The 26,876-nt window shown below is 39.2% G+C and overlaps 1 protein-coding gene across 4 annotated transcripts in view; it reads right to left on the bottom strand.

Moving 5' to 3' along the window:
- The window catches only part of SH3KBP1 (SH3 domain containing kinase binding protein 1), a 221,760-nt gene that overhangs the window by 122,884 nt on the left and 72,000 nt on the right, over positions 1-26,876 (bottom strand). For all 4 annotated transcript variants that reach the window (XM_065741436.1, XM_065741437.1, XM_065741439.1 and 1 more), the window contains one exon: positions 21,519-21,642. In XM_065741436.1, coding sequence (XP_065597508.1) covers positions 21,519-21,642 — 124 coding nt within the window. The remainder of the gene's footprint in view (positions 1-21,518; positions 21,643-26,876) is intronic.

Raw genomic sequence — 26,876 nt, forward strand, 5'->3', positions numbered from 1 at the left:
GGATATTATTTCCTTGCCAAATATATCAGGATTGTTGGGAGAACAGTTAATATGATAAAAACATCTGGGGAAAAAAAATGTATTTTTAATATACAGAACACCCAGGGAACATAAGTAATAGTTAGAGTAACCTTTCAATAGCTTGTTATACACTACTTGTTATACACTACTTGATCTCCCTTGCTGTATTAACATAAATGATTATCCCCTGGTTCCATTAGAGATTCTATTTGTCTGTCTAGAGGCCTAATTTGGCCATAATGAACAACATAATTAAATGTTAATAACGAGAGAGATTTGCAAGTATACTCAGACATTTAGGCACGTTTAGGGTAAAGTTCACTCCAAAAGATCCATGTTTCTGTATCCTTCAAATACTTTGTAAAATCCAGTTTACATTCTTAACACTAGTTTGTTGCTATTGCAAGGTAAGTATCCAAGGCATAGACATAAACTACACAGTGGAATATATTGTAATCATGAGCTGTGTTAAAGAAAAAGGTAGGAGAAAGAGGAGAACTCAACATCTAAAAGGGGATGAAACGGCCTACAAATATTTTAGTTGGAATAAGTAGAATAGGAAAGTAGGCATCCTGCACGTTAAGGCAGGTTTAGTCAGGAGAGTAGGGAACAGGAGCTGCTCTAGCATGAATGGGAAACAGAGAACATGGAACATCTTCCACCCTCAAGAAAAGACACTAATATCAAAGCGATACAATAGCTGGCACCTACTAAATTTGAACACTCTGCAATATCCTACTTCCCCAGCCTTTTCTCACTGTTTCCCTATTATTTTCTTTTCTTACATGACCAATAAAAACTGAAATCCCATGGGGATGCAATTTTGTCTTCACAAGGATGAAGTAAAATAGAAAAGTAAGGGAAACACAAAGACGTGAATATTTCCTGTAGACACTCTCTATCTTTATGAGGGTAAGAAAATTATGGGAGTGAGTCTGTGTAATTAATCGATCCATCATGCTACTCAAAAAGCCAATACAACAAAACATTTTTCTGTAACTTCTTCCCTCTAATTAATGGCACCCACTGTTGAAGCAAGAAAACATAGATATACATAAGTTGTCTTAATGTACTCCTGGTACTTCATTACGCACAAGATTTACAATTACTTAGTAATCTGCCACCAACACATTTCCAGCTCTATATTCCTTAACACTAATCAATATACAGATTAAGACAGTACGGTGACACAATCAAAGGTTTAATATTATATTCCACCTGCATACAGTGACAGGAGTGTATGATCAGTCCACACACCTCTTCCATCAGTTTGGAAGAATGTGAACAATAATGCTTCTTATTCCAATATTTGTACCACCAAAATCTAAGTTGATGGATATATTACCACCACTGACAATCAGTGACTTCACCTTTCCTTTCATACATTTTACATAAAATACTATGGTCAAATATTTAAATTGCTGCATGAGTCACTGGAACCACTGCTGTGTGTCAATACAGTATTTGCATTTGGTCAGAGTCCCAAATACATACATCAGTGCCACTGCACGCTGATTCAAAGGCTAAACTCAGAATTTTGGTAGTTGGTCTTACTCAAGGAGATTTCTTATTGTAGAGTAGAAAGGTAGACACAAAAATAAATAGCTACAACAGTGATTAAAACCATGCATGCTAACATGAAGAAAGTTGTTAATGACTCCCTCGGTACTCAGAATCGAATACTTTTGAACACTCTTGTACTATGTGCAGAACCTGAATACCTTACGTACAAACGACCCTTACAAACCTTGCTTAAAAAAAAAAAAAAAAAAGCATATTTGGTTCCTCTCTGATGCTGATGGTGAAGGGGAACAGAAGGCATTCACAGCTCCATAAGCCCTAGCAGGGCTGAGGAATCACAATGTGCTCACCAGCAGGCTGCCCTGGCTGCAGCCTCTCCAATCTGCCATGCACCCCACAGCACTCCTGAAACCACTGTGAACTTCCAGTTCCAGGCTAACACCCATATCTGTTCCCAGAGCTCAAAGTATTTAATATGCTGTGAGTAGAAAAAGCATGTTTACTTACAGAGCTACACCCCATCCTGATAAGAGTTCTCTGCAAATATTAAATCACCTACTAATATCAGACTGAATACCTTCACAAAACGTAGCACCTGGGAACTAATAAGAATCATATCTGTATTACAAAGCTCCTTCTGCTTGCACTATTGAAAAATGTAGAGCAAGAATTGTATGGACATAAGAATAGTATGGACAGCCTTTAAACACAGAATATCGATACCTAAGATGGAAAAAAAGAAAAGAAAAAAAAAATTCAGGACTCCATATCTCAGGCAGCATCACACTACAGATACTCCATACCTATCTGCTGCAAGGAAAAAGTAATATAAATATATGTAAATCTTTTTTTTTCCTCCCCCCTTGAAGATAGATGCTGAAGCATCTGATAACTTGTTTGCCTTGGAGATAATTTAGGTTATTTACAGAAATACCTTTCTGAGTAATTTATGACTTAAATCAGTCTTTTTTTATCAAATTCATTTCCTTGTCTCCTTTTAGATCATTTACCTTGTTATGTTCCTATTTTGCACTGTTCACAGATGTTCGACATCTTAAAACCCATTAAGACAGCTGAAGTCTGCACTGAAACTCCAATTTAAACAACCCTTTGTTGTGACAAAGAATAAGAGAGCATTTATACATGGGAAGAGTGCAGTAAGCACAGATGGTGACATGGTAGTAACAGGAAGAAGCAAACATAATACTCTACGTCTTCCTTTTGAGCAGATTAACCCAAAGCACCAATGACAACAAATCTGATGATCATTTGACCTTTGGTAAGAGAAAGATGCATGGTCCAGCAAAAGAATTAGCAAGGGATATGTATGCATGTAAAATGCATCTGACCTCCAAATAATTTAGTGAACAAAGTCAAATTCACATGTGGAAGCAGAGGAAAACAGTACCAAAGAGCCTCTCTAAAGGAAGACACCTTTCTAGAACAGACCACATCACTCAGTGCCCATATGCCTGGCTCCAGATAAGCCCAGAGAAAACACTGTCCTGTTTTAAAGCAAAGAGTGCTGGCAGACACTGCACAAACACCAGTCCTTCATTTTCCACCTCAGTGCTTTCACTCAGCAGAGATCCACATGAATAATAAAATATTCATCAAGGTACCTAGCCTTTTTCTTAAAGTAGAAGTAAAAGAATATCTCCTTTCTGAATCAGAATAATTACTTCATACCTTCCTGTTCCCAATACCTTTACACACAGAAGCCTATAAAAACACACTACCATGTCCAGTTTGCAAAAATTTTACTGTAACAAGCCTTAGGTTCCAGTGTCCTTTGGCACCTTCAGTACAGATCTGGATAGTCTGAACATATTAGGACAAGACTCCCCCTATGAACAGCTGCAGAGAAATGGGCCTTTATGCAAGCTGAAGAGACAGGCTGTTTTGCAGTACCTCTGAAAAATTCATGCAGTTAAAAATGACAAATGGCCTTTGAAATTTTGTTCTCATCAATGATCAAACAAATCCGTGAAAAGCACTATACTGGACGTATAGCACAACAGACGCCGAGTCTTCCCATTTCCCAAACCCAACTGACTTGCCAGTAACCAAAGGCTGAGTCATGTTGAATAAAAGCAGATTACAATCTAAACACAGAATTGCTTCTCCTGACTAAAAGCAAGGAACCAGAAAGCTTGCTCACAGAGTCATTCATCAATAATAACAGCTCTTCTAGATTTTGAGATCCAATAAGCAATATAGTTGAAGAAAATGAAAATACTTACAGGCTATCAGAATATCACTTTCCCTGTCCACTGTCCTGTGTTTTTATGTTGTGAATTCATAATCTTTAAGACATCTGTTATCTCAGGCTGGCAAAGAAAATCATCTCAAGAAGAAAGCAAGCAAATGAGTCATTTATCATCTGCCCTCTCTCCTCCTGACTGCTGATTTCAAACGATACAAGAGTTTATTTATAAAAGGTACCACTGACATCTTCTGACTCTGAATGCACCTCTCCTGTTTTCTTCTATTCACACCACCTGCCCCAGATTCCAGGACTGTTACTTAGTTACTTAACACATATTCAGATTTGTAGGTAGCTTTGGTCTAGATACACGTATCTTCCATTTTAAAATACTCCTGTATGAGGAAAGTTAGAAAAAAAGGAATAGGTGTAGATACAGTTCACTGGAATCATGATCATCTGAAGAAATTTTTCAAGACAGGCAATTGAAACTGAAATTGCTCCGGTGCTGTCCAGTGAGGGAACTAAGCCTGCTAAAAGAAAAACAAGCAAGGTTGCAAAGCTTCTCTATTCAAAGCTATCAGTTAGAGGATGCAATGCATTACTGGGACCAGCTGGCCACATGACAGCTATCATTGAGCCATCTATGCTAGAGTTACTGCTCCAATAGGAGAGTGCTAGCAGGAGACGCAGACACACTGCAGCAAATCTTGACCAACCACAATAACACTTACTGACTTTTCTAGACTTTCAGCATCTGCTAATGAATCTATGGCCAACAACGCGTCAAGTTTGCTTTCTTAGCTCTGCTCTCGTCCCACCCACAATACATTCAGCTCAGCCTTTGCTGCCACTCCTCTATCCTTCTAAAATTTATCTTTTTCTTCCAAATACAGTGACACTTTCTAGAGCACTTCTCTCCAAAACATCTTTGTAAATACAGACTAGTGAGTTTTCATTTAAAGAAACTAATCTGAAACATTTCTACAACACAAAACTCATGAGCATGACTTGCATGCATTGATACTGCAAGTTCCTATCTGGACAGTATCTTGTTATTTGTCAAGCAACTAGAAAAGCAGGAAAGCAAGGATCTCTCATGACCAGGATCTTCATTTGCTAGTGGACTATTTGTACTGGGAGGCTGGTCAAACACTGGAGCAGGCTGCCCAGAGGGGCTGTGGAGTCAGCATCCTTGGAAACAGTCAAAACTCAACTGGACATAGTTCTGGGCAACTTCCTCTGGGTGCTGCAGCCTGAGCTGGGGGTCTGAACTAGACCACGTCTAGGGCTGCCTTTCAATCTCAGCTATGCTGTACGACTGCATTTTAAGCTCACTCTTTAAACCTCCCTGCCCCTCATGACTCTGTACCATTCCTCTTATTAATCTTCCTTGTCTGCAGCTGGACTGCTAAAAGCCAAGCAAGCTGCTGAGAGGCAGTCTCCTTCCTGTGACAGCCAGAGATGCTGAGAGCAAAGTATATTACTAAAACTAGGTAGGAGCTGTCAGCAAACCCAGAGAAACTCAATTTCATGTATGATACCTTCCCTTGTTTACAAACCTCATGTTAGTACAACCCATTCTTGATTTCACCAGGCTGAAATGAACTCCCTTAGGATCTTATTTGTAGTAAATGCCACTTGAGATCAGACAGCAAATAGGAGAGCTGTGGGCTATGAGGAGTGGCATTTCAACGGGGATCTGCAGACAGCCCCTCTTCAGCAACTCTTCATCTCTCTCTTATAAACTACCAGGACATCTATTTAGGTAACTGAAATATATAGAGAAATTAAGTCTTCATTCTTACATTAAGAATCCTCCAGAGCTATTGTTTATTTATATTCTTAACCTCAAAGAGAAATCAAGAAGATAAACTTCAACATTTTTGCACCTCTTTGTATTTTGACAAAGTCAGCATGAGTCAAAGAGGAATTGTTTCATGTGCTTAGAAATACCTGAAACGTTTATGTGTATCTGCATATTACTAAGTCATTTAAGATTAGAATGAGGAACAGGGTAGACAAAAGCTTTGAAAAGTTATTTCATATCAGCTGAATGAACAAAGGCAGCCAATCCCTTACAACTGCCTCACCTCCATGCCCACTCCTGCCCCAGCTTCTATTTCTACCCTATACCTGAATGGCTGAGAACATGCTAGGACATGCTTGGCACTGTGGTAAAGCAATTCTGACTGCCTGCCCAGTATACCAATGTGAGCTGGCCACTGGTGGCTGCTTCCCATTATGGAGGTTTCCATTCGACTAGAAGCACTAGCTGTCATAATTCTCTATTCAGCTTTCAACTTAAAAGAAATATTGTGTTCCTAAAAATGACTTAAAGATCTCAACTCTTCTGTTAAATTCAGCCAGTATTACCTAGCTAGCTCAAAACAACCAAGGGAAGGAGGGCAAATGAATAGAGGTTTTTGGAGCTCTCAGGAAAGATCTGTTAGGAAAACAGACTAAAGCTCCAATAGCGAAGCCTTCTGCATAGTCGCAAGATGAAACTCTCTTTGCTGTGTGATTAGAAAACACCTCTTTTCTCATATGCAAATCAGCATTTGAACCTAGCTGCTTTGCGCTAAACCAAGAAGGGCAAGAAGAGCGTTGGACATATGACAGTCATTTGCTGCAGATGACTTCCCTAGAGCAGCACCTAGAATAGCAACACAAGGCCACATTCTCCAACTCTGAATGCTCTCTATTCCCTGCGAGCTGCCGTTGCCCTAGTCATCAAATGTGGACAGCAGAAAGGCAGATACACACTTCTCACTTCTTTCTGCCCTTATGTGGGCCTTTAGGGCAAGAAGCAATTCTCTAAGAATGAAGAGTTGTTAAAAGAACCAATTTAACATTTGATTCAGAAAATAGTATCAGAACCTTGACATTCTGAAATGAATTTTGTAGGAGGTTTCCTATGTGATCCAGAAGAGGAAGCTTTTATGAAGATGCATGGCATATCTGAGGAATGTGTTTATGAGAAACGTCTTTTTTTCTACAAAGACACTGCTATATTTTTGTTTTAAAATCAGTCCCATCTGCAACACTACTAGACAAGGAAAGAATTCAACAAGCCTTCGTAGCACTCTGCACTGTGTTTAATGCAATTGCTGTTTTCCCTGAATTTAATTAAAAAAAAAAAAGTTCTTTACAGCAGTAGTATCTTTACTACATTGGGTCTGGTATTCAAACTGAAAAGTTTAGGTGGAAATCTAATGTAATTTTTTAATACCTTACATAAGGAGATAGCTACTAAAAGACTGCCTCCTCTATAGGGGGAGACTGCAAAGGACAGAAAAAACATCCACATTAAATATCACTGGGTCCCAAAGATGCTGTAGTAAGCATTAGATTTCCAAATACACTTTAAATAACCACCTGGGTATTATGCCACCTTGCAAATAAAGCAATGAATTTCACCATGCCAATAGTGGGACACATCCAGACCAGAGTAAAGGAAGACATTTCAACCAAACAAGTGCTACTTATTAATTGCTTTACTCTCTTCCTGACAAGGAAGGTTCATGCTTGTATCATCAGCTTCACGGCACGGAACTTCCTACAACCTGACTGCAGGACCTGTCATTGCTGGTTTTTGTGCCTCTGTAGTAAATGATTGTCTGCTTTTTAATTTCCATGCATTTATTCTGTATGTACGACATAGTAACTTTCCATATAAAATTCAGAATAGTAGGTGATTAAGAAAATAAGCATTCTGCCTTTGTCAAAGGATCTCCACAGCAGCATTCACAAAAACAACTTCTATACCAGTGTCTTAGCATGGAGCTACCTCCACAGACTTCCAACTGGACACTGCCCAAGGTTCCTTTGTGTCATGTCAGTCAACACACTGAAGCTGTTTAGGTGGAACAGATCGCTTCCCTTCAGTTTACTGGTTTGTGTTCTGTTTCCCTTAAACTGCTTCTTTGCTTTGGTAAAGTTATTTATCAGCCCTTGAAACAAACCTACCTTAATACATCTGGGAATTTCAACCACCTGGTCTTTTTCCTTGATGGCTGTGAAGTACTGTCTCTTTCATAAACAAAGGTTTTCCAAGCTCTGCTTGACCAGACCTCTGCTCCCAGGCAAGGCAGGCAGGCTAGTTCCGTACCTCACCTTCCAGACAGCATCTGCACACCTGGCACTAGATGGCTGCTCCCTCTCCTTCTGAGTCATATGCGGTCTTCAAGGACAAATCTTGTGTCAGCTGTTAGGATGATGCATTAACACGCTTATAAATATTTGCTTCTAGATTTAACAGACCCAGTAGTTTGAGGGGTTTTTTTAGAAGTGGAAAAAACATTATTTGAATAATTAAATTTTGCAATGAGACAGTTTATCTACTTATTACAATTACTGTAATCTACAGAAATGAGGAAAAAACACTTCTGTTATCCTGCTGTTCAGTTTATGCTGTGCATTTGAAATCAGTTTATTAGCTTCCCTATTTTCCTGATTCTTCCAGTTTCAATCCTTCAGTGAGATTTTCATTAAATGGCATAGAGAATTATCAGCTGGAACAGAAACTTAACTGGAGAACTAGTCAAACTAACAGCAAATGAGGAACAAAGGAACAAAAACTCATTCACCTTAAAATGGAAAAAAAAAAAAAGACCTGTTTAGGTTGAAGGTCTGCAATGTCTCTACATCTTTTCTAGATTTGCTGAGATAAACAATATCTTTTCCTAAAAATAGCTGTCAAGTTCCTCTTGCCTTTTCCATTACACTCACCACACGAATTAGAAGTTACTTCCTCAAGTTAAAAGTCTGTGAATAAATAAGCCTCTGGCTCATGTCAGCTGCCTGTGTAATGAAATCCATTTCCAAAAATGTTCTGTGGTCTTAAGAAGCAGCAAGGTAGGAGAAAGGGAGATGATATACAACAGAGATGCTGGATTTGTGGGACCCTGACCAAGCCCTATACCTCTCTAGGTCAAGACAAAAGCAGAGTGCAATGAATCATTTAAACAGACATGGCAGCATCTGCTTTCTTTTAGATATTCGAATCAATGACATAAACAAACCATCTTTTAAGAAGTTTGATAAACTGTCACTCTCTCAGAGTACTTTTAGAACAACTTTCATTCACAAATAAAAGGCAGCACTACTGTTTCCTTCAGTTCCTGTTGTACTCCTCTCCCTGCTGTCAGGTAAAGGGTTTTTGACACACTGTGGGGAGAAAGGCTGTGAGCTGACCCTGCTATTACAAATAGCCTCTGTACTTTTCTTTTTCGTTTAATGTTAACACCAATTATTTTCCTAATTTTGCCAACCAAGCAGCCAAATGTCTACACTAGACCGTGGAAAGAAGAAAACCAGAGGAACTATGGCTTTTTTTTTTTGTGGCAGTGCTGGCTTGATATGGTTCTGAAAGCAGCTTCAAACTGATTTTTCGATGTTTATTACATTTCTTTTTGCCAACAGCTGCCAGGCTTGTGAGGGGATCTTTGGTTTCCCTTAAGTCACTGGAGCTTTTTCATTTAAACAGTTTCCTGGACACTTCCTAAGCTCTTGTGAATTCCCAGAACTAATGATGACCTATGTAATTCAGGATAATACTATGCTGAGTCAGCAGACTAGCAAAGAATTCCTAGGTCTGAAAAAAAAAATCAAATCTTATCATTGTAGTTGTACAAACAATGTAATAATGGCTGACATTGCATCTTACAGCCTATTCAGGGCTTGATACCAAACTGCAGACCATGAACATCTGTAATCTGTCAGAAGTCTACACAAGGTACTAAATGAAGTAGGGAATTACAAAAAGACAGCACTTAAAGTTACTTTAAATAAATGGTGCTGATTACTGAAGCTTGTCTGAGGGTATTTAAATTATTTATTTTATCACTGAATCATCCTGAAGGACAGAATATGACAGCCAACAGGAAAATGCATGACTCTGTATAAAAAAGAACTGCTTAAATGTTTACAATGGCTTAGATTCAAGCTACTGGATAGCTGGGACTCCTTCAGTACCCTGATTGATCACTAAACACAGTGTCAGTTTGTCACTGACCACAGTATGCTGCTCAAGAAACCCGAGCAATGAACAGAGTGCCAGGCTGAGCACAGGAGCTGGGCAAAGGCGAGGCAGTCCAGTCTCCAGAAAAATAGAATCTGGAACAGGAAAGTATTGCTGGTGGGGAGGAGATATGTCCTGGCCTGCCATGGGTGGCCTGGGGCCCTCGTGCTGCCCATACTCTGGAATAGGCTACAAAGTTTAGTGGTAAATTATGGAGATGTATCCCGCAGTAATGCTGTGGCAAACAGCTACAAACATACAGTGCTTCTCTGGGGGTACCCAGCTTGTGCAGAGAATCATGCTGACAGCATTGCTCTGCCACTGACTGCAAATTTCATTGCAAGCTAACATTCTGCTTCTTGCCAGAAGGACCTCTGCCTTGCCTCTGTTTCAGTTTCTAAATAAAGTAGGTGCTGAAGTTAGGAAATAATAGCTCTTGCTGTGTGACAGCTAATAATAATCTTTCATATTGCAATCTTGTCCTTGGGGCCAAGAAGTAACAATCAGCTGCTTGTCAACACTTCCATAGCTCACCTCCTTGTCAAGTACAGCCACCCTACCAAGGAGCTTGGAAAATAACCATCATCAGCAACATGACCTGAATTTTTGAAGAGCACAATACTATAAATTAACACCAAACAAGAAAGAGGCTCAAGTACACACTAATAATTGAAAGGAAAATGCATAAAGATGAAGAGGAGAAGCTACTACACCTAAAATGAGCATCTTAACTGTAATGACGTGGCACTACAAAGCAGTGAGATCATCTGAAAAAGGATGGTAAGAAAGATAATACATCACAATGCACCATGAACAGCAGCACAACTTGCCATGCCGGAGAAGATAATGCTGGAGTAGACTGTATGGGAGGAAATTTTGAAATAAGATAAAACATTTGTGAAATATTCAATGAATAAAATGTAGGAAATATCATGCCAGTGGAAACAAGAAATATCCCTCTGCATACAAAGTATCTGGATATTCTAGTCATATAAGAATCTGAAAACTGAAAGCCTACATAGTTAATGATGCCATCCTACACAAAATAATCCAAGCCATGCATTAGCAGCACTGGCTGCTACTTCTGCATGTTTCTTGGATCTAGTTACAGTACAGCAAACTTCCCTAACTTCAAGCGCTTTTAACCAGATGAATCAAAGTATTTCATGCTGAGTATGAAGAAAATTTAAAATTAATGTAGTGACAAGTTCATTCTAGGCACGTCACTTCATCAGAAGAAGTTTTTAAAGCCTGCATCAATTTCTAGAAACAAAATGTTTCACAGAATCTTTGACAGATCATAAGAGCGCAAACAGTGTGCTTTAAGTATACTGGACAATGTTTTCATATTGTTTCTTGCAGCCAACAGTAAAGTTTTGCTTAACACACTCTAGTTGTTACACACCTGCACAGAAGAAAGGGAAGCGGGGAAGAGAACAGGTGAAAAATACTTGTGTGTAATGCATAGTGCTGGGTCTGACTAGGGTGGAGTTAACATAGCAGCCCATACAGTACAGTGCTCTGCACTTGCAGCCAGAACAGTGCTGATATTGCACCCACATTCTGGCAATCATTGAGCAGCGCTGGCACAGCACCAAGGCTCTCTGTAAACCCCCAAAGGCAGTGGTGTGGGGACAAGTCCAGGGAAGCTGACCCAAGTGACCACAGGGATACTGCATGCCGCATGGCAACACACTTGGCAATGAGAGCTGGGCAAGGGGAAGGACAGCACTGATGCCCTGCCTTCCAAGGCATAGCTGAGCATCACTTGTTGATGGGAATTACAGAATAAATGTTTTGTCCTTTTGCTTCTGCATGGCCTATGCTTGTTTTTATTTTTCATTAATTCAACCACTGCTCACTTCAATCCATAAGCATTTTTTCCATCCCATTTTCTCCCCCCATTCTTTTGAGGAAGGGGAGTGAGAACAGTATGGTATAGCTGAGCTGCCCATCTGTTGTTAAAGCTCCAAAGGCATTCTGAGTTAATTCCCTCTCCCACTCACAACCAAAACTCAGACTGGCACTTGGTTCTGAGAGGTGTTGCAGAGCACTTCCAAGCAGAACTCTGCTCAGTTCTTCTAAAGCATCAAGACAGCGTTAACCCTTCCTAACAGCAGCTACAGGGCCATTTTGGGTACATTCTCACTACTGCCTTCAGTAGTTCATTCCAGCTTGAACTTATAAATATAATTCCACCCGAAGGGGAAGCTCTTGAACCATGATCGTAGTTTCCTTTTGGTCCAAGTACACACAAGTCAAAATATTTACTGCACTGAAGTGGTTCAACAGCAGCAAAACAAGTCACTCTATCTCAACACGGAGAGAACAAGTTTGGAGCTATTTCTAAAAAAATAGTTATAGAAAATACATAAACAGAAGTATATTTACATTAAACTTCCATATAAATTCACAAATCATCTTTGCAGAGGGTTAAGAACATATTCTCAGACCATTTATTTATACAAATTAATTATGTCTTCAGTTTATGTCTACAAGTTGCACGGCACTGTAATTTGAAGGAGACCCAAGGGAGCTCTTGACAGGCACTGCTTTTCACTTACAACCCCAGAAATCGTTCAAGGGTTTTAAGGTTGTCACAGGAGCCTGAAGGCTCCAGCTTCCTGACTGTACTTGTTTCTGCCCTAACACGCCTGGCCCTTATCACTACCTACAGGCACCTACTGATGGGGGAAAGCAAATGTACCAGCCACACAGATATGGTTTCAGCACAGCACTTCCCTGTTCCTATACAAGCAGCATAGTACCACACCAGCTGTGATCCAAGAAACAAAGGTAAAACAGTACTGAGCTACAGACCCAATTGTTAATTTGGGAGCATACTAGGATGGGTGCATTTAACTTAGCAGTCACAAATTCATAATGTTTACCTCCAGGAAAGACAGCCATCCTTGACCCAGTTTAAAGCACAACAGCAAAGCTGCTGAGCTCGTGGAAAAGCTATTAGCTTTTACAGTAAAGTATACTCTGCTGAACCCAAACTTTCACTCCAGATAGTTATTTTTTATTTTCTTCAAGAGCATCACTGTGTTGTTCCATTTATTCACCTTCTCTAGCACATAACAGGAAGCTCTCTTCTATTACAGCTATGAGGTGCAGATGGTCCTAACTGGGGAATGTACAGTAACACCCCCCACCCCAGTGACTCACTAAGGCTCAGTTTCACATGAGCCACTCTGCTCAGCTTCTGCCATTTCTCAACTCATAGAAAGAAGATGGGGGAGAAAGGTCAGCTTGTAAATTTCCAAACCAAATTAGCCACGCTGCTCAGGAAAGTAGCACTACTCATAGATGAAAGACTGAAAGAGAAGAGACATGAACTGTTGAGTGCAGGGCAGCAGGTCAAGGTCAGAGCTCCAAGGCAGCTGGGTCCTGAGAGGACAAGGACCTCCTCCCACAGCAGAGATCAGGAAGCAACTGCTAGCTGCAAGGAGAACTTTCCTATAGAAGCTTGTGAAAAAATGAAGTCTTTTTTGTGATAGGAAAACTTATTTTAAGACAAGAGGAAGCCTCAGACTTCTCACTGCTGCTGTTGTTACCTTAACAAGAATGGATCCAGCATTTAATAGTATTTTATTGCACTTGGCTTGTGTTAAAAGAGATTTTGTGGCAACTGCTAATAGCAAAACATTTTGCAGCTGAAGTTGCTAATGCGTTTGTTTAGTACCTTTTGGACAACTATGATATTTTGTGATGAAAGTGAGCTACCAAATTCTAGTACAATTGTTAGAAGACAGATCTTGCTTCATATTTCAGAGATGTAAAACGTAGCCCAAAGCTTTTAGAAAGGAGAAAAAAAATCCTTGGATTAAATAAAAATTTACAAGTGTTTTCTAAAGAAAAAAGGAAACTCATAGAAAATGAAGTTCATTCTAGTGCAGCATTTCTGTGTTACATAAACTACTTGTAAAAAGGCCTTCAACAAGGTTTTTGAATCCTCTGTTCTTCAGTCTGCGAACCAGTAGCTTATTGTTATGCTTCTGTATAAAGGTCCCAAACTGTTTGCCTGGCCAAGATGATATCTGCCATTCATACACCCTAAAAACAGAGTCTGGACCTGTGAACTGACAGAAAGAGTCAGAGAGCAAGTTACTGATAGAAACAGCCTTGAAGAGAGGCTGAATTCTCTACTCCATGCAATTCTTTAGAAGTTGCTTAGTTTCACCAACCCAGACTCACCTCATTAAATTTCATGTATCTTAAATCAATGGTCCAGACATTGTCTCTGCTATCAACCCAGAAAAACAGATACCTACACACTGGCCATTCAGATCTTCAGTTACACATAGTATGATCAACAGCTACAGAAACCTGCTAAGTTGAGGAGATACCACAAGAGGAGGCATTTTGCCAGGACAGGTAACTCCCTGCTGATTATTTGAAAGTTCAGTGATGATGGTATCCTGCATCAAACATAGCGCAAACCAAAACATATTTTATTCATACTGCAGCATTCTTCCACACATACTGAACTGAAATCTTCCCAACTGATTTTGCTCCTGCACACAGAAGTCTATTTTTCAATATCCTAAGATCCACTCAGCCAGATCACTGTCTTCTCAGATTTCTACATGTGTTTTTTCAGAGGACACCACAGAAAAAATCTGCTATTAGTCTGAACTACACTACAGATTTACTTACCCTCCACCAGGCCCACCACATTTTCAGCTAAATCTTTATCCTCAGCTACCTGAACCTATCTCCAACAATAAAAGCTCGCTCCCCAGAGTTTACTTTCCATATTTTAATCTCTCATTCCCTCCCCATTCAATGTCTTTCAAGAGAAAGCTACAGAACTACTTTCAGACTTTTCTCATGTATACAGATACAAACGTAGGAGTGAGTTATTCAGCTTAGAGCACTTCCATAATGGCATACTGTGTTCTCCTCATAGTCAAAGGACAATCACTTTCAGGATATGACTACTTTGACCCAATTCTGGATGACAGCACAGCCTGTTTTTCTCTACTTGCCATATACAGGGAGTTTAACAGGAGCTCAGACATAGCTACATCCTTCCTGTATAGATTACTGGAGGAATCTCTACCCTTTCTTCTCTTTCAGCTGTCCTTGTAAGCCCTATCCATAACTTAATCTGTTCTCTCTTGATCTCTTCCTTAAGAATTCACTTAATTCTGCTTTCTCACTGATAAAAATATATTTAAAAAAAGCCCCAAACAAATTTAACAAATGTTACTACCTCCATAACCTCCAAATGTTATCTACCTCCATATCCACCTTCCTGCTTCACCTGAAAGCTGCTCATAATCTTGATCAGTGATCCAATTCCATCCCCCAAGTCTCTTCAAACTCTGTATGAAAAAGGTCATCTGCGTCTTCTTTGCCCTCAATGTCAGCACCCACCACTGCCTGTAAAATTTCCAATAACAAAGCTTTTCTTCATTACACTCCTATTCTCCAGATGTAGATCCAGATTTATCTTTCATTGAAACAAGTGTAGCTTATCTGAAAGAAACCTAAAATATTACACTGCTATCAATTATCCAAGACAGCATCTTCCCTTGTATTTTTATTTTTTTAAGTCATCTGTTAATTTGTTTCATAGATAAATATAAACATACACATATATAGTTAAGCTCCTTGATGCAGCAACTGTATTTTAGTGTTCGTACAGCATGGTCCATAAATGAGATTCACAGGGCTAAGCACATGACACACAAAAGACTGTCATCCAAGTCAAAGTATCCAGAGAACAGTGTTAAGCTGAAATACCAATTCAAACCATTTTTTAACTAACTTCCACAGGCTGCTCCTGCACAAAGACTCAGGATTCAAACTATGGTCCTCATGGCAGTGACTGGATATGACAATGCAGACTTGCAGGGTTCAGCATTTGTGCATTATGCAGAGAACCAGGAAGAAGCAGCTGAAAAGAAAGGGTAAGTACCAAGGGAAAAATAAGACAGGAAGTACTGCATATCAAATGACAAGAAAATAAGTGATCTCACTGGAATAAGCAATTGGAATCTGAACAGGTTAAGAGACTAACTGAAAACCAGGGAGGCAGATGACCAGAACAAAGAAAAAAAGGTTCATATTTTGAATATATTAAGTCATCATTTTAATAGGAGTTGGAAACAAGATCTGCTTGAAAAGAACAAGCAAGCACCTATTCCACTGTTGCTAAGTAGATTGAGATCTTTCTTCCAGACAAAACAGAAAAAAAGCCAAGTCAACAGACTCATCTGAGATTTATAACAGAGGTAATGCTTATCCCTGCAGAGCACAATAAGCCTATTTTAGACAGATTTCACAGCAAAGAAAGAACTACAAAAAGAAACCCCAATAGAATGAAACTCGTTTTACAGCTTAAGACAATCAATGCAATCATTTTAATTGCACAGTTTTATGATTTTGCATGCTACATAAATGTATTTATATAAAAGGATATTGATTCCAAAGGCCCATGATGCAAGGAATGATACTCATGCATTAGACAACTATCCTTCAGCTGAACACATCTGATTAATCAGCTCCCAAACCAGATGTAGTTCACACATATTGTGACCCCTCAGTTTTACTACTGTGGATTATTTACATAAGAAGAATCCTCAAACTAAATGCTAGATAGCTTCATCGTTTTCCCATGTACCATCTACAGGTTGTATGTATGAAATAATGTGAACAGAACACCCCATGTCTGTCTCCTTATAGTAATACCATTTTTCAGTAGTTGAAAGGGAACAAGCAGAGATTTTTCCTCTGGGATGCAATGGAGCCTTCCTCACCTTCCTCCACAACAAATCCATCAATCCAGCAGAGAACTCACATAGGTACACCTAAGAGCAAAGTTTCTTCCTGTCTCTGTGTGTGCATTTTAACTTGAAGTAGCTGAGAAGTATGTTCTTGTGCATAGTTGTACAGACTGATTACGCACCAATTAGCTAATCCTAAAAACTAAGAGGGATTTTTTTCTCATGCTTGTTATAATTTCTCTGAAGTTGGAAGTATTTGCAAGGAAACACCACCATCTGCATGTCTGAAACACAGAAACAGCAGAAAGATACTCCAATCAAAAGACAGATTAATGCCTTCTAGCTTCCTGTGTTTGAAAGGGAAATGAAAGCTGAACATACTGAGGGTCAGACACCTCATCAAACATGACTGGCACATGACAAAGGCAGTTGTTCGCTCTAGGTTTAGTAATAGAAGATTTTATGACAGAAATTTTGAAGTTTGCCTTTTGGTTGAAAAAGATAATCAGATTAATAGCTTGCATACATCACTTAAATATATAAAACTCTACTGAGACTGATCATAAAGTTATCATAAAGTTATCAAACCAAATGATGAAGCATTTTTCTTGTAAAATGCTTTTCCTATTTCTCAAATTTACTATAACAGACTTAGAGTGAAGTTTTCCATAAAACAGGCAATTGTTATTTATTCAGAACATAAACTTATTACACTGTCAAAGTTACTTTCAACAAATTCCCCTTTTCAGGATGGAAATTCTCTTTATTATTTAAATGTAGAGTGGAAGGTAAAAATAACTAATTCTCCAGAGAAATAGAAAAAGCATTTTGCTGCTTTCAGTGTTAGGCTCTGATGAAGAACATGTAACACATGATGAGCTGCTCCAGATTTTATGGCTTGAATAACCTCAGTGCTGACATTTACAGTTCATACAGAACAAATACACCTGGCAAGGCAATGTATCTTTTCCTTAAATATTTTTACTTGTTTAACAATTGTTAGTTTGCATACAGTTTATCAATGCCAGTTCTGCAACATAACCTATGAATATTATACCCAGACACACAAAATAATGCAGTACATGCATAGACAATACTTTAAAATTGAAACAGAACTACCATAAAACAAAGCATAGTTATTCAACAGTTAAGCTCATTAAATGCAAGGTTCCATTACATGCTATTATAGATGGATGAAGATCTTACTGAGTTTATGCAGATCTGAAATTATGGCACAACTTTGGATCTGTTTTTAGATTTTGAAAACTAACTTGGAAAAGACAGAATTTCATCATGATGGAAAAAGTATTAAAGAGAAGAGATATCTTCCAGTGTTTTCCTGTTCCAAGATCTGACTAATAATCTTATGATATCAACAATAATAGCAATAATTTCACTTACGTTTTTTCCACCGATCTAAAAATGCCATCAGAGAAAATAAAAAGCTTTACATAACCTGTTACAAAAAGGGTACAAAAACGTCAATTCTAACTAAATCCAAGGATATATACCTATAGATATATATATATTCAGTTTTGGAGAAGATTAAGAACAATATGTATGACAAAAATATGGGGCAGTGAAAAGATACAATAAAAGACCCACACCAGGTCTACGGACTTCAAGAAGAAGCAAAAGAGTGATCTTTCAAAGCATAGGTAAGAAAACCAAAGCTGACATCCAGGCAGTTTCAGACAAGTCATTCAGTGCCATGGCCTTTTTCCTTAGATGGGGATTGACAGATCAGCACCTGAAATAGCCATTAAAACTAGCCTAGAGTTGACAGGGGAAGTGAAATGACATCTCAAATAGTTCTTTTCTGAGCTTTTCAGAGGTAGAGTACAAACTGGAGTGCTATATTAAGTTTTTGAGATGTTAGTGACCATCACCGCCATGCGTGATCCTATCGGACTTCAACATAACCCAGGCAGGGATTACTCAGGTTTTGCAAACAGCTAGCCTGAAAGTTACGAGTATCTAGAAGTTATGAGTAATTTTAGGTATGCCACTGCAATTAATCAGAAAATAAATCTGCTTATCTAAAAGAAAACCCAACAATCAGTATGCATTAGGTGTATTGATGACCACAGCAGTCATTTCTACTGTACAGTTTTGTTAGGTCAGTGGTACGTGCAGTGAGTGAGAATCGTTAAACAATGAGAACTGTTCCGTTTTTTACTTTTCTCAGTGAAAAGCACACAAATCAAATCCTTTCATCTTACCCTGTCTTTAAAAAAAAGCCGAGTAACTGATAGATGGGGACCTATGATTAACAATACCACAACCAGTCGCTGCCGTCAGTACGTAATAGAAATACTAACACAGTTGGCTACTACTCGTGGCATTAAGCCAATCTGAATTTTTTCCTAGAATACATCAGTAATCCACAAAAGCAATGTCCCTTACTTATCTGATGACACAAATCTTTACAGGAAACACTTCCACTTTACACTGATTTTATTCTAAGAATCCCTAACACAGTTGAGTGCTTAGCAATAAATAATATCAAGAAACAAGATACAAAGCTAGATCCATAATTACCTTTCTATTCAGAAATCCATTATTTTCCTCTTAGCTACTCAGATGTTTTTACAAATAATTTAGCTGTTTTCCTTGAATATCACTGCTGGACACTTGTCAATGTTTCTCAAGGAAAAACTCTCCACAAGCCAACAGCCCAAGAGGCCAAGATTCTTCTGCTCTAAATGCCTGCTAAAGTGCTGCCACTTATTTTAGGCCAAACAAGTTAAATAGCAAAACTATGCCATGTAACAGCACAGCCATAGAAAAGCACTTATTGTAATCCTGGTAGCAGACACATCAATACTACACTCCTACCACCACTGGATCTCATCTGAAGTTCCAAACAGCAAAATTACATTGCCCAAGCAAATAGATCAGACTGACTGCTATTTCCTCTCTGCTGAGCAGTAGCTACAGATATTTAGATACATTCCCCACTTCTTCACTTCCTAGCAGCAACAAAAAACAACCTCTTTCAGGTCAGGTCAGGTCACATTCTGTGATCAATAAACAGACTGAGATAGGGCTTAATAAAAAGCACAGCACATGGACACTTCAAGAAAAGAATCCCTGTGGCCTTTAGGGCTCCCTCTTCAGCACTGTATTACAACTCTCTCTCAACAAAAAGATTGGCCACATAGCTCTTAGAAAACTCTTGATTACTAAAAACAACAACAGCTACTTGTTTATCTGTACTCACTTCAACAAGCTGTGGCACTATGCTCAAAGTGACCCCAGAGAAAAAAGTCAAGTTCTTCTGGTCGTGTTATGTTCAGTACATCCTTAACTGTGATGCTAGAGTAGATTATGGCTCACTGTAACTGTCTGCTCTGCAGCAATGGAAATAGCCCCCATAGAAGAAGCCAAAACAAAAAAATGAACCAACCTCAACACTACGTAGAGGTAGTCATGAAAAGTGCAGTCTCCACTAATGAAATTTGGCGTAGTTACATCCTAATATGAGATCTGCTAATTTCTACATCTAACCCCTTCCTCAAGCTACACATCTCAACATCAGTCTTCCCTTAGTTGTCCACCAATAAATATCAAGTTTGTTTTCTCCAGCTAAAAAGAGAACTTCCTTTATCTTCTGAATCTTTCAGTGTTTCTGAATTAGAGGAAGGAGAAGGAGGAGAAAGCCTCTGTTCTTCTTTTCAGATTTGGAGTGTTATCCCCTTGTGACTGAACTAAATCTCTGCATCTGCCACAGCTATTAGCCTTCTCCAAACAGCAGCTGAAGCAATATGGAACAGGCTTAATCCCTAGATAATTTCACAACTACTCATATGGTTCTGTACAGCAGCCATGAAAAAAGAGTCATTCTTGGTATTTTAATTCTTCTGTTGTTTGAAAAAACTATGACCCAAAGCAGAAATTCTAGATGTGTCTCCAGATTCAGGACAACACTGCAAACACAAAAGACAAGGCTTTCTGAGATTTCTTTTTTTTCTTCTTCTTTTTTTTTTTAAGGGGAAAATACTCCTAGCGAAAGTGGTAGAGATTAATCCCTCTCACATTTTAAAGGAAGCCATGTATTTTGACGAAATTATTAAATCTTTTTCACTTCCACTTGCAAACTTTAAGGTCTAAGACCTCAAGTCAACATGCCAGGTTATACGGTACAATCTTTGCTCACATGTAAGAGAAAATTTCCACTGCATAACCCTAACATAGTACATAAGCACGCTAAAATGGAAACTGCATTATGGCAATGACTAATAACAACAGATTATCCTGTATAAGACAGCAAGAAAGAAACTGTCCTGGGAAAAATACAAGCCATCTCCTGCAGGTGGACAGTTGTTTTCCTACAAATAAAATGACGCATAAATACAACTTAAAGAAAAATCCATCTCATTATCTGTTATACTGACAACTTTTTGTTTTGTCCTGATATTCTGAGAGTGGGAGTGGGAGCTAGTGAAAGAGACAGAAGATCTGGAGGCTTTTGCTTAAACAATTCAAAACCATACATAGGAATCTGCCATGGGAGTCAAGCCAGACATAGAAAGCACACAATGCAATCTGAAATACAAGACAGTGGTGGACAGTTCCCAGGAAATTAATGTGTCAAGCTTTACATTTTCCACTTTTTCTTTTTTTTTCTTATAACATTCTCAGTCCCAGATAAAACATGAATACTTGAATGTGTACTAACGTAACTATGCAAAAAGCTTCATATATGCAAGCTGTCAGTTCATTACTGTAATATGCTTTAGTAATCTGCTCATATAGCTTTCCTTAATTAAAAATATCTAGGAGGGATTTCTGTTAAGAAGAAAAGGATCTCTGTGCAAATTAATGTGGAAATATTGGGCATAATACATGCATCTGTATGTCAATCTAGAGAAGGAGAAAATTTTAATACTCTTGCTATGCCTTTACACTTAAATAAACTTCAGCTTTAGTTCTATAAACAAGGAAAGGTTACATTTTATTCTTTTAAAGGTCTTTATGCAATCTCCATTTAAGGTTACATATACTTTACCTTTTCTGTTGGTTCTAATAATTGTCTCAGACAACAGTAAAGAGCTTCCATTGCAAATTTCATTTATAGGTTTCTCTGGTGGTTTGTTGGCAATATTTTCCTTCTTCATGTCCTTCTTTATTTCCTGCATAAGGAAAGGCAGGCAGAGAGGGAGAGGAAAAAGAAGTAAAAAAAAAAAAAAGTGTTACAGAATATTCTAAATGTTAAACTCCCAAAATTTCTTACAACTTCTATGTGTATACCCCTCTACTCTAATGCTTCCCCAAATAATCTAACACAAGTTGAAATGCCACATAATGAAAGTCATTTTCAGTAACTCTTTCCAACCAATGCTTTTGTTTTCTTCTACTTAAAAGGAGCTAATCCCTTATTTAGGCATGAAAATTATAGGACAGCTTTGCAGTTCTCTGACTGAAGATTACCAAAGCTGAATAGTGAAAAAAAGTTCTGTTTATCCATCCATTAGCTGCACATTTGACACACAGGACAGAATGTGGTTCAGTGTTCCTTCTGCACAGACAGCTAAGTCTGCTTCCCCTATGTCACGAAGCCCACAGAAACAACACCCATGGCAGGAAGAAAAATATTAAATAGGAAAATATGACAAATGTTTCCATAATTGGCAGAAGCCTATAGAGCTGCTGTCAGAGCTGTTGCTAACCCTAGCACATTTTGCAACTGACAGCCTTTTAAGGTGATCATCCCCTTTGGCAGCACACAGAAAACATGTGGTGGAGCAAAGTTTCATGAAAGTAAACCCACAGACAGGGAACTGTCACATCAAAGAGGCTAAGCCATTTGTCTATTACCATCTACAAAAAAAAAAATCAGGAAAAAATTTAGGCTTTAGTTCCAAGCTTTGCCCTAGGTCAGGAGGACAGAACCTCCAGCTCCAAGCAGGGAGGGTAGCCACTTGGGGTCAGAGCAGGCTGCTCACAGCTTTGCTCAGTTAGCTCTTCAAAAACATCCAAAGACAGAACCTGTACAACTGCATGAGCAACCTGCTTCTCTGCTTGACTGATAGCAAAAAAAAATGTTCCCTATACCCAGCTTGAACCCTGCTTTTCAACTTCTGTCTGCTCTCTCCTGTCCTCCTGGCTCTGCCTTCTGGATAATGCCCAGTAGAACTTTCCCCACTTATATTCTTCTGGTACTGATGGAATCAAAAGTGGTTGCTGTACTCTGCATGTAGGGTAACACGCGCTAGGTAAAGAAAAATACCAGATCTCAATCTGCAGGCTGTGGGTCTGTTACACAGCCCAGGAAACTGTTAGCAGTGTTTGATGCTAAGGCACAAGACTGGCTTGCGTTCAGCTTGCTATCCAACAGGATCCAGAGGCCTTTTTCAGCTGAGCTACTCCCAAACTCATCAGGCCCCAAAGTCTGTATCTCTACCAGAGATTCCTATTTTCCAGGGGCAGGAGCTAGCAACTGCCCTTGCTGGGATTCATATGGGTCCTGTATGGTTCTCTCTAGACAGCAGTCCTGACTTCAAGCATGTTAACTGGCCCTCTCAATTGGTGTAATTTGCAAATTTAATGAGATCCTCTACACTGAGCAGACATCGGAGACAAGTGATGGCTTTGGGCAGACTCTTCCCTCAGTAAAATGAAAACTTCTACCCTGAGAGCTGTTTTTCAACTCTCACACATTTGCTGCCCGCTTCTACATCACAGTATAGCAGCAACTTCTGTCATCCCACACAGCACTGACGGATCCCCTTCAGGTTTCCAACATATAAGCCATTAGGAAATGTTTTCTTATCATGAGGGTGGTCAGACACTAGAATAGGCTTCCTAGTGAGGTGGTTGATGCTTTAAGCCGATCAGTAATCAAGAGGCATTTGGATAATAACTTCAGTAAAATGCTTTAACTTTTGGTTAGCCCTGACATGGTCAGGCTGTTCTCTTCCAACTTAATTATTCTACTCTACTCTGATCAGGATTTGTGCACTGTTTCTCGGTGGTACTTTGATTACAGCAAATAGTTGCTCCCTGACTAGCTACAACTCCCACCTACTATGGGCCAATCTACTCTTGAGTAGTCCAATAGGGACTGTACAGGTACTGCAGGACATCCACAGTGTGCTGAATCTCCTCCAAGCCACACAGCAGGAACACCTTGTAGTGATACAAGTCAGACCAGACACAGTGAACTTGAAAGCCCTTTCCAGACATATGTTCACCAGACAAATACCCATGGAGAGCCCTACACAGAGACCAAAGCCTCAGAGTGTTCCTGAGCACAGTGTTTGGCTCTTACTCCTCAGCTACTGGAATATTTCCACAAAGTGAACAGCTGTCTGACTCACACAGCCAGCCCATACACAGGTATGCTCTCACAGCGTCAATAGCTCCACAAGTATCTCACAATGTCTTCTTTGGCACTCTTTTGTACTTGATTTTGAGGCAGTGCCCAGTATAAACTTCATGAATCAAAATGCTGCATTTTTTCTATCCCAAGCAAAGATAATTCTAGGTTATTAGGAGATGATTTTCCAGGGGCTATGCCTTGGGAACCCCTTTAGTAAGCAACCTCACATTTCAACCACTCAATCTAAATCAGGTTCTCCAGTGCCACTGTCTCCACAAAGTCAGCCTCCATCTCCTGTGTATGTGGGTTTTAGAGTGACTCCAACATGACAAATGGTTCTTTTTCTAAACAGGCATCCCTGACCTGAGAAATTCTGGAAAGAGTGCTCTGAGCACACTGTGATCTTTACAAAGAAACTTCAAGCTAGACTTGTAGAAACTATCACTACTTCAAAGACATTCTGGGAAAGTAAGCATATTCAAGAACACTCTGAAGATCCTCATGCTTTGTATACCCTCTTAATGTCTAGAAAATCTCATTATTGTTTAGTGTAAGTAGGCTTCAACCACACTTCAGATGCCAATGGCCAAATAACAAAAAGATAATTTTCTTTCTCAAAATCCAAGACAATACTTGAGCTAGTCTAATCAGTATCCCAAACCATTGTAAGTCACAGAAAAATGTTAAAATAATCTTGTGAGCTTTACAATGCTACTAAGTATTAACTACTGAACAACAAATTCTATTTCATGATAAAACTCCACCAGGTAACAAAATGCAACGTTACACATGTATACCTGTACCCTATTAAATGGCTATTTCAACTTAGAAAATCTACTATTACTTTCGTTGACAGAGCAGACTTCACGCCTTGTCGAGGAGGGGACAGAAACAGAAAAGGAATCTAACAGTCTTCAGGGAGAAAAGCCTGTGGCCCACCTATTACTTTTCAGCTTCTTTGTAAGATTTAGGTTTGGTTTCAGAACTTCATCATTCCTTACCTTCTGAGGAAAAAGTCTATCTGTGTGCCTGCATGCTGAAGTTCATGCTCATTGATCAAAAAGTTTCCTTCAATTTACAGTAAATTCTTGAATCATTATCAGCCACAAATGTTACAGTTAATATTTGTTATCAAGTACTTCTGCCGTTTTCATTATACAAGTTTCAAGATTTTATTTTATTTTTTACAGTTCTGACCTTTACAGGAAATTCAACTGAAGATATTTGAGGAAACTGCTGCAACCCTTTCCATGAGAGTAAGTGCAATGAAATGCTGTTCTGTGCTGATGCAGATATGAAATGTTCCATCCAACCATTCATTCCTCATATTTTTTGGGAGCCATGAAAAATAACGAGAAAACACTACAGTACTACGAAGTGACTTACATGTGACTTCTGCATGCAAGGAGACTGTATTCTGGAGGTGAGAGGTTTAATGAGAATCACTCAAAACTTCTTGAAAACAAAACACATTCATACTGGGAGTTAAAAGCTGAAAAATAACGAGGTTTCACAACTCAAATCTTTTAGAGCCTGTACATTGCTTGAAGCCAAATGTGGGAGAAGGAATAAGAACTCAGAATCATGTGCAGCCCACGGGAAAACCACACAACACATTCAAATTATCAAAAGATGACAATGGAAATGTCAGAAATGCTTTGACCCTCTAAGATACAGCGTACACTGCCAGATTTTTGAGAAGGCTTTTCTTTTAATCTCTTCTCTCAGAAACCACGCTTTACACTTCAAGAGACAACTGCCACCACGATTTCCTGCAAAAAAAACATCTGCAACTTCAAACAGTACACAATTCTATTACCCATTTATACCGAAACCTCCATGTACAATTCTGCTGCAATGTTCAGTCTTGCCAAGTCATTTTCTTTGATACTACCACTGGTTGAGAGGTACTGAATAATTATAAATGTACTTAGATAGAAATGTAACTCCAACATTGACAAAACTCTCATAGTTTTACTATAAAATAAACAATGCAACTAGAACAAACCTTCCCAGCCACTGAACTAGCATTGATAAGAAAATTATTTTCAATCAGAAACATGGTAACAGCATTAAAATCAAGCAGAAGCCTTGAACTCTATAAACAATAAAATAACTACTGTATTCTGGGCTGCATCAAAAGAAGTATGGCCAGCAGGTCGAGGGAGGTGATCCTGCCCCTCTACTCTGTGCTGGTGTGACTTCACCTGGAGTACTGCATCCAGATGTGGAGTCCTCAGCACAGCAGAGGCACAGACCTGTTGGAACATGTCCAGAGTAAGGCCACAAAAATGATCCAAGGGATGGAACAACTCTTGTACGAGGACAGGCTGAGAGAGCTGGGGCTGTTCAGCATGGAGAAGAGAAGGCTCCGGGGAAACCTGAGAGTGGCCTTTCAGTATCTAAAGAAGGGCCTATAAAAAATAAGAGGACAGACTGTAGCGGGGTCCCTTGCGGAAGGACAAAGGGAAATGGTTGCTAACTAAAAGATGGGAGATTTAGATCGGATACAAGGTTTTTTTTACAGTGAAGGTGGTGAGGCACTGGCACAGTTGCCTGAAGTTGTGGTGGGTGCCCCATTCCTGAAGACACACAAGGTCTGGCTGAACAGCGCTCTGAGCACACTGATCGAGCTGTATTGTCCCTGCCCATTGCAAGGGTGTTGGACCTGATGGCCTTTAAGTGACCTTTCATCTCCTATGATTCTCTGATCTAAACTTAGAACCAAAATAGTGCTCTCGAACCAATAAGCAATGGTTCCCTACAGCAGGACTCCATATCCTCTCTCCTCTTTCACTGTCTGCTTACTCCTAGTTTACAATAAACATTTGCCCAGATGCCTGTCAACCATGTGACAGTCTTTAAATTAAGCTCCTGAGCCTCCCGCCTGTGCTAGTACCACCTCGTTCTGGGGTTATTTCTAAACCACAGCCTCCTAAGCCTCTCTCAATGAGTTCTTTGGTTTCTGCATCTTGCCTTCAAAATCAAGTCCGTTTCTGTGTCTCACATGATTTCTATCTGATTTAGGGCCTGACGGAGAAAAGT

The sequence above is a fragment of the Cyrtonyx montezumae genome, unplaced genomic scaffold (genome assembly GCF_038088225.1).
Source record: "Cyrtonyx montezumae isolate F1298 unplaced genomic scaffold, pur_monq_1.0 scaffold_3, whole genome shotgun sequence".
Taxonomy (NCBI): Eukaryota; Metazoa; Chordata; class Aves; order Galliformes; family Odontophoridae; genus Cyrtonyx; species Cyrtonyx montezumae.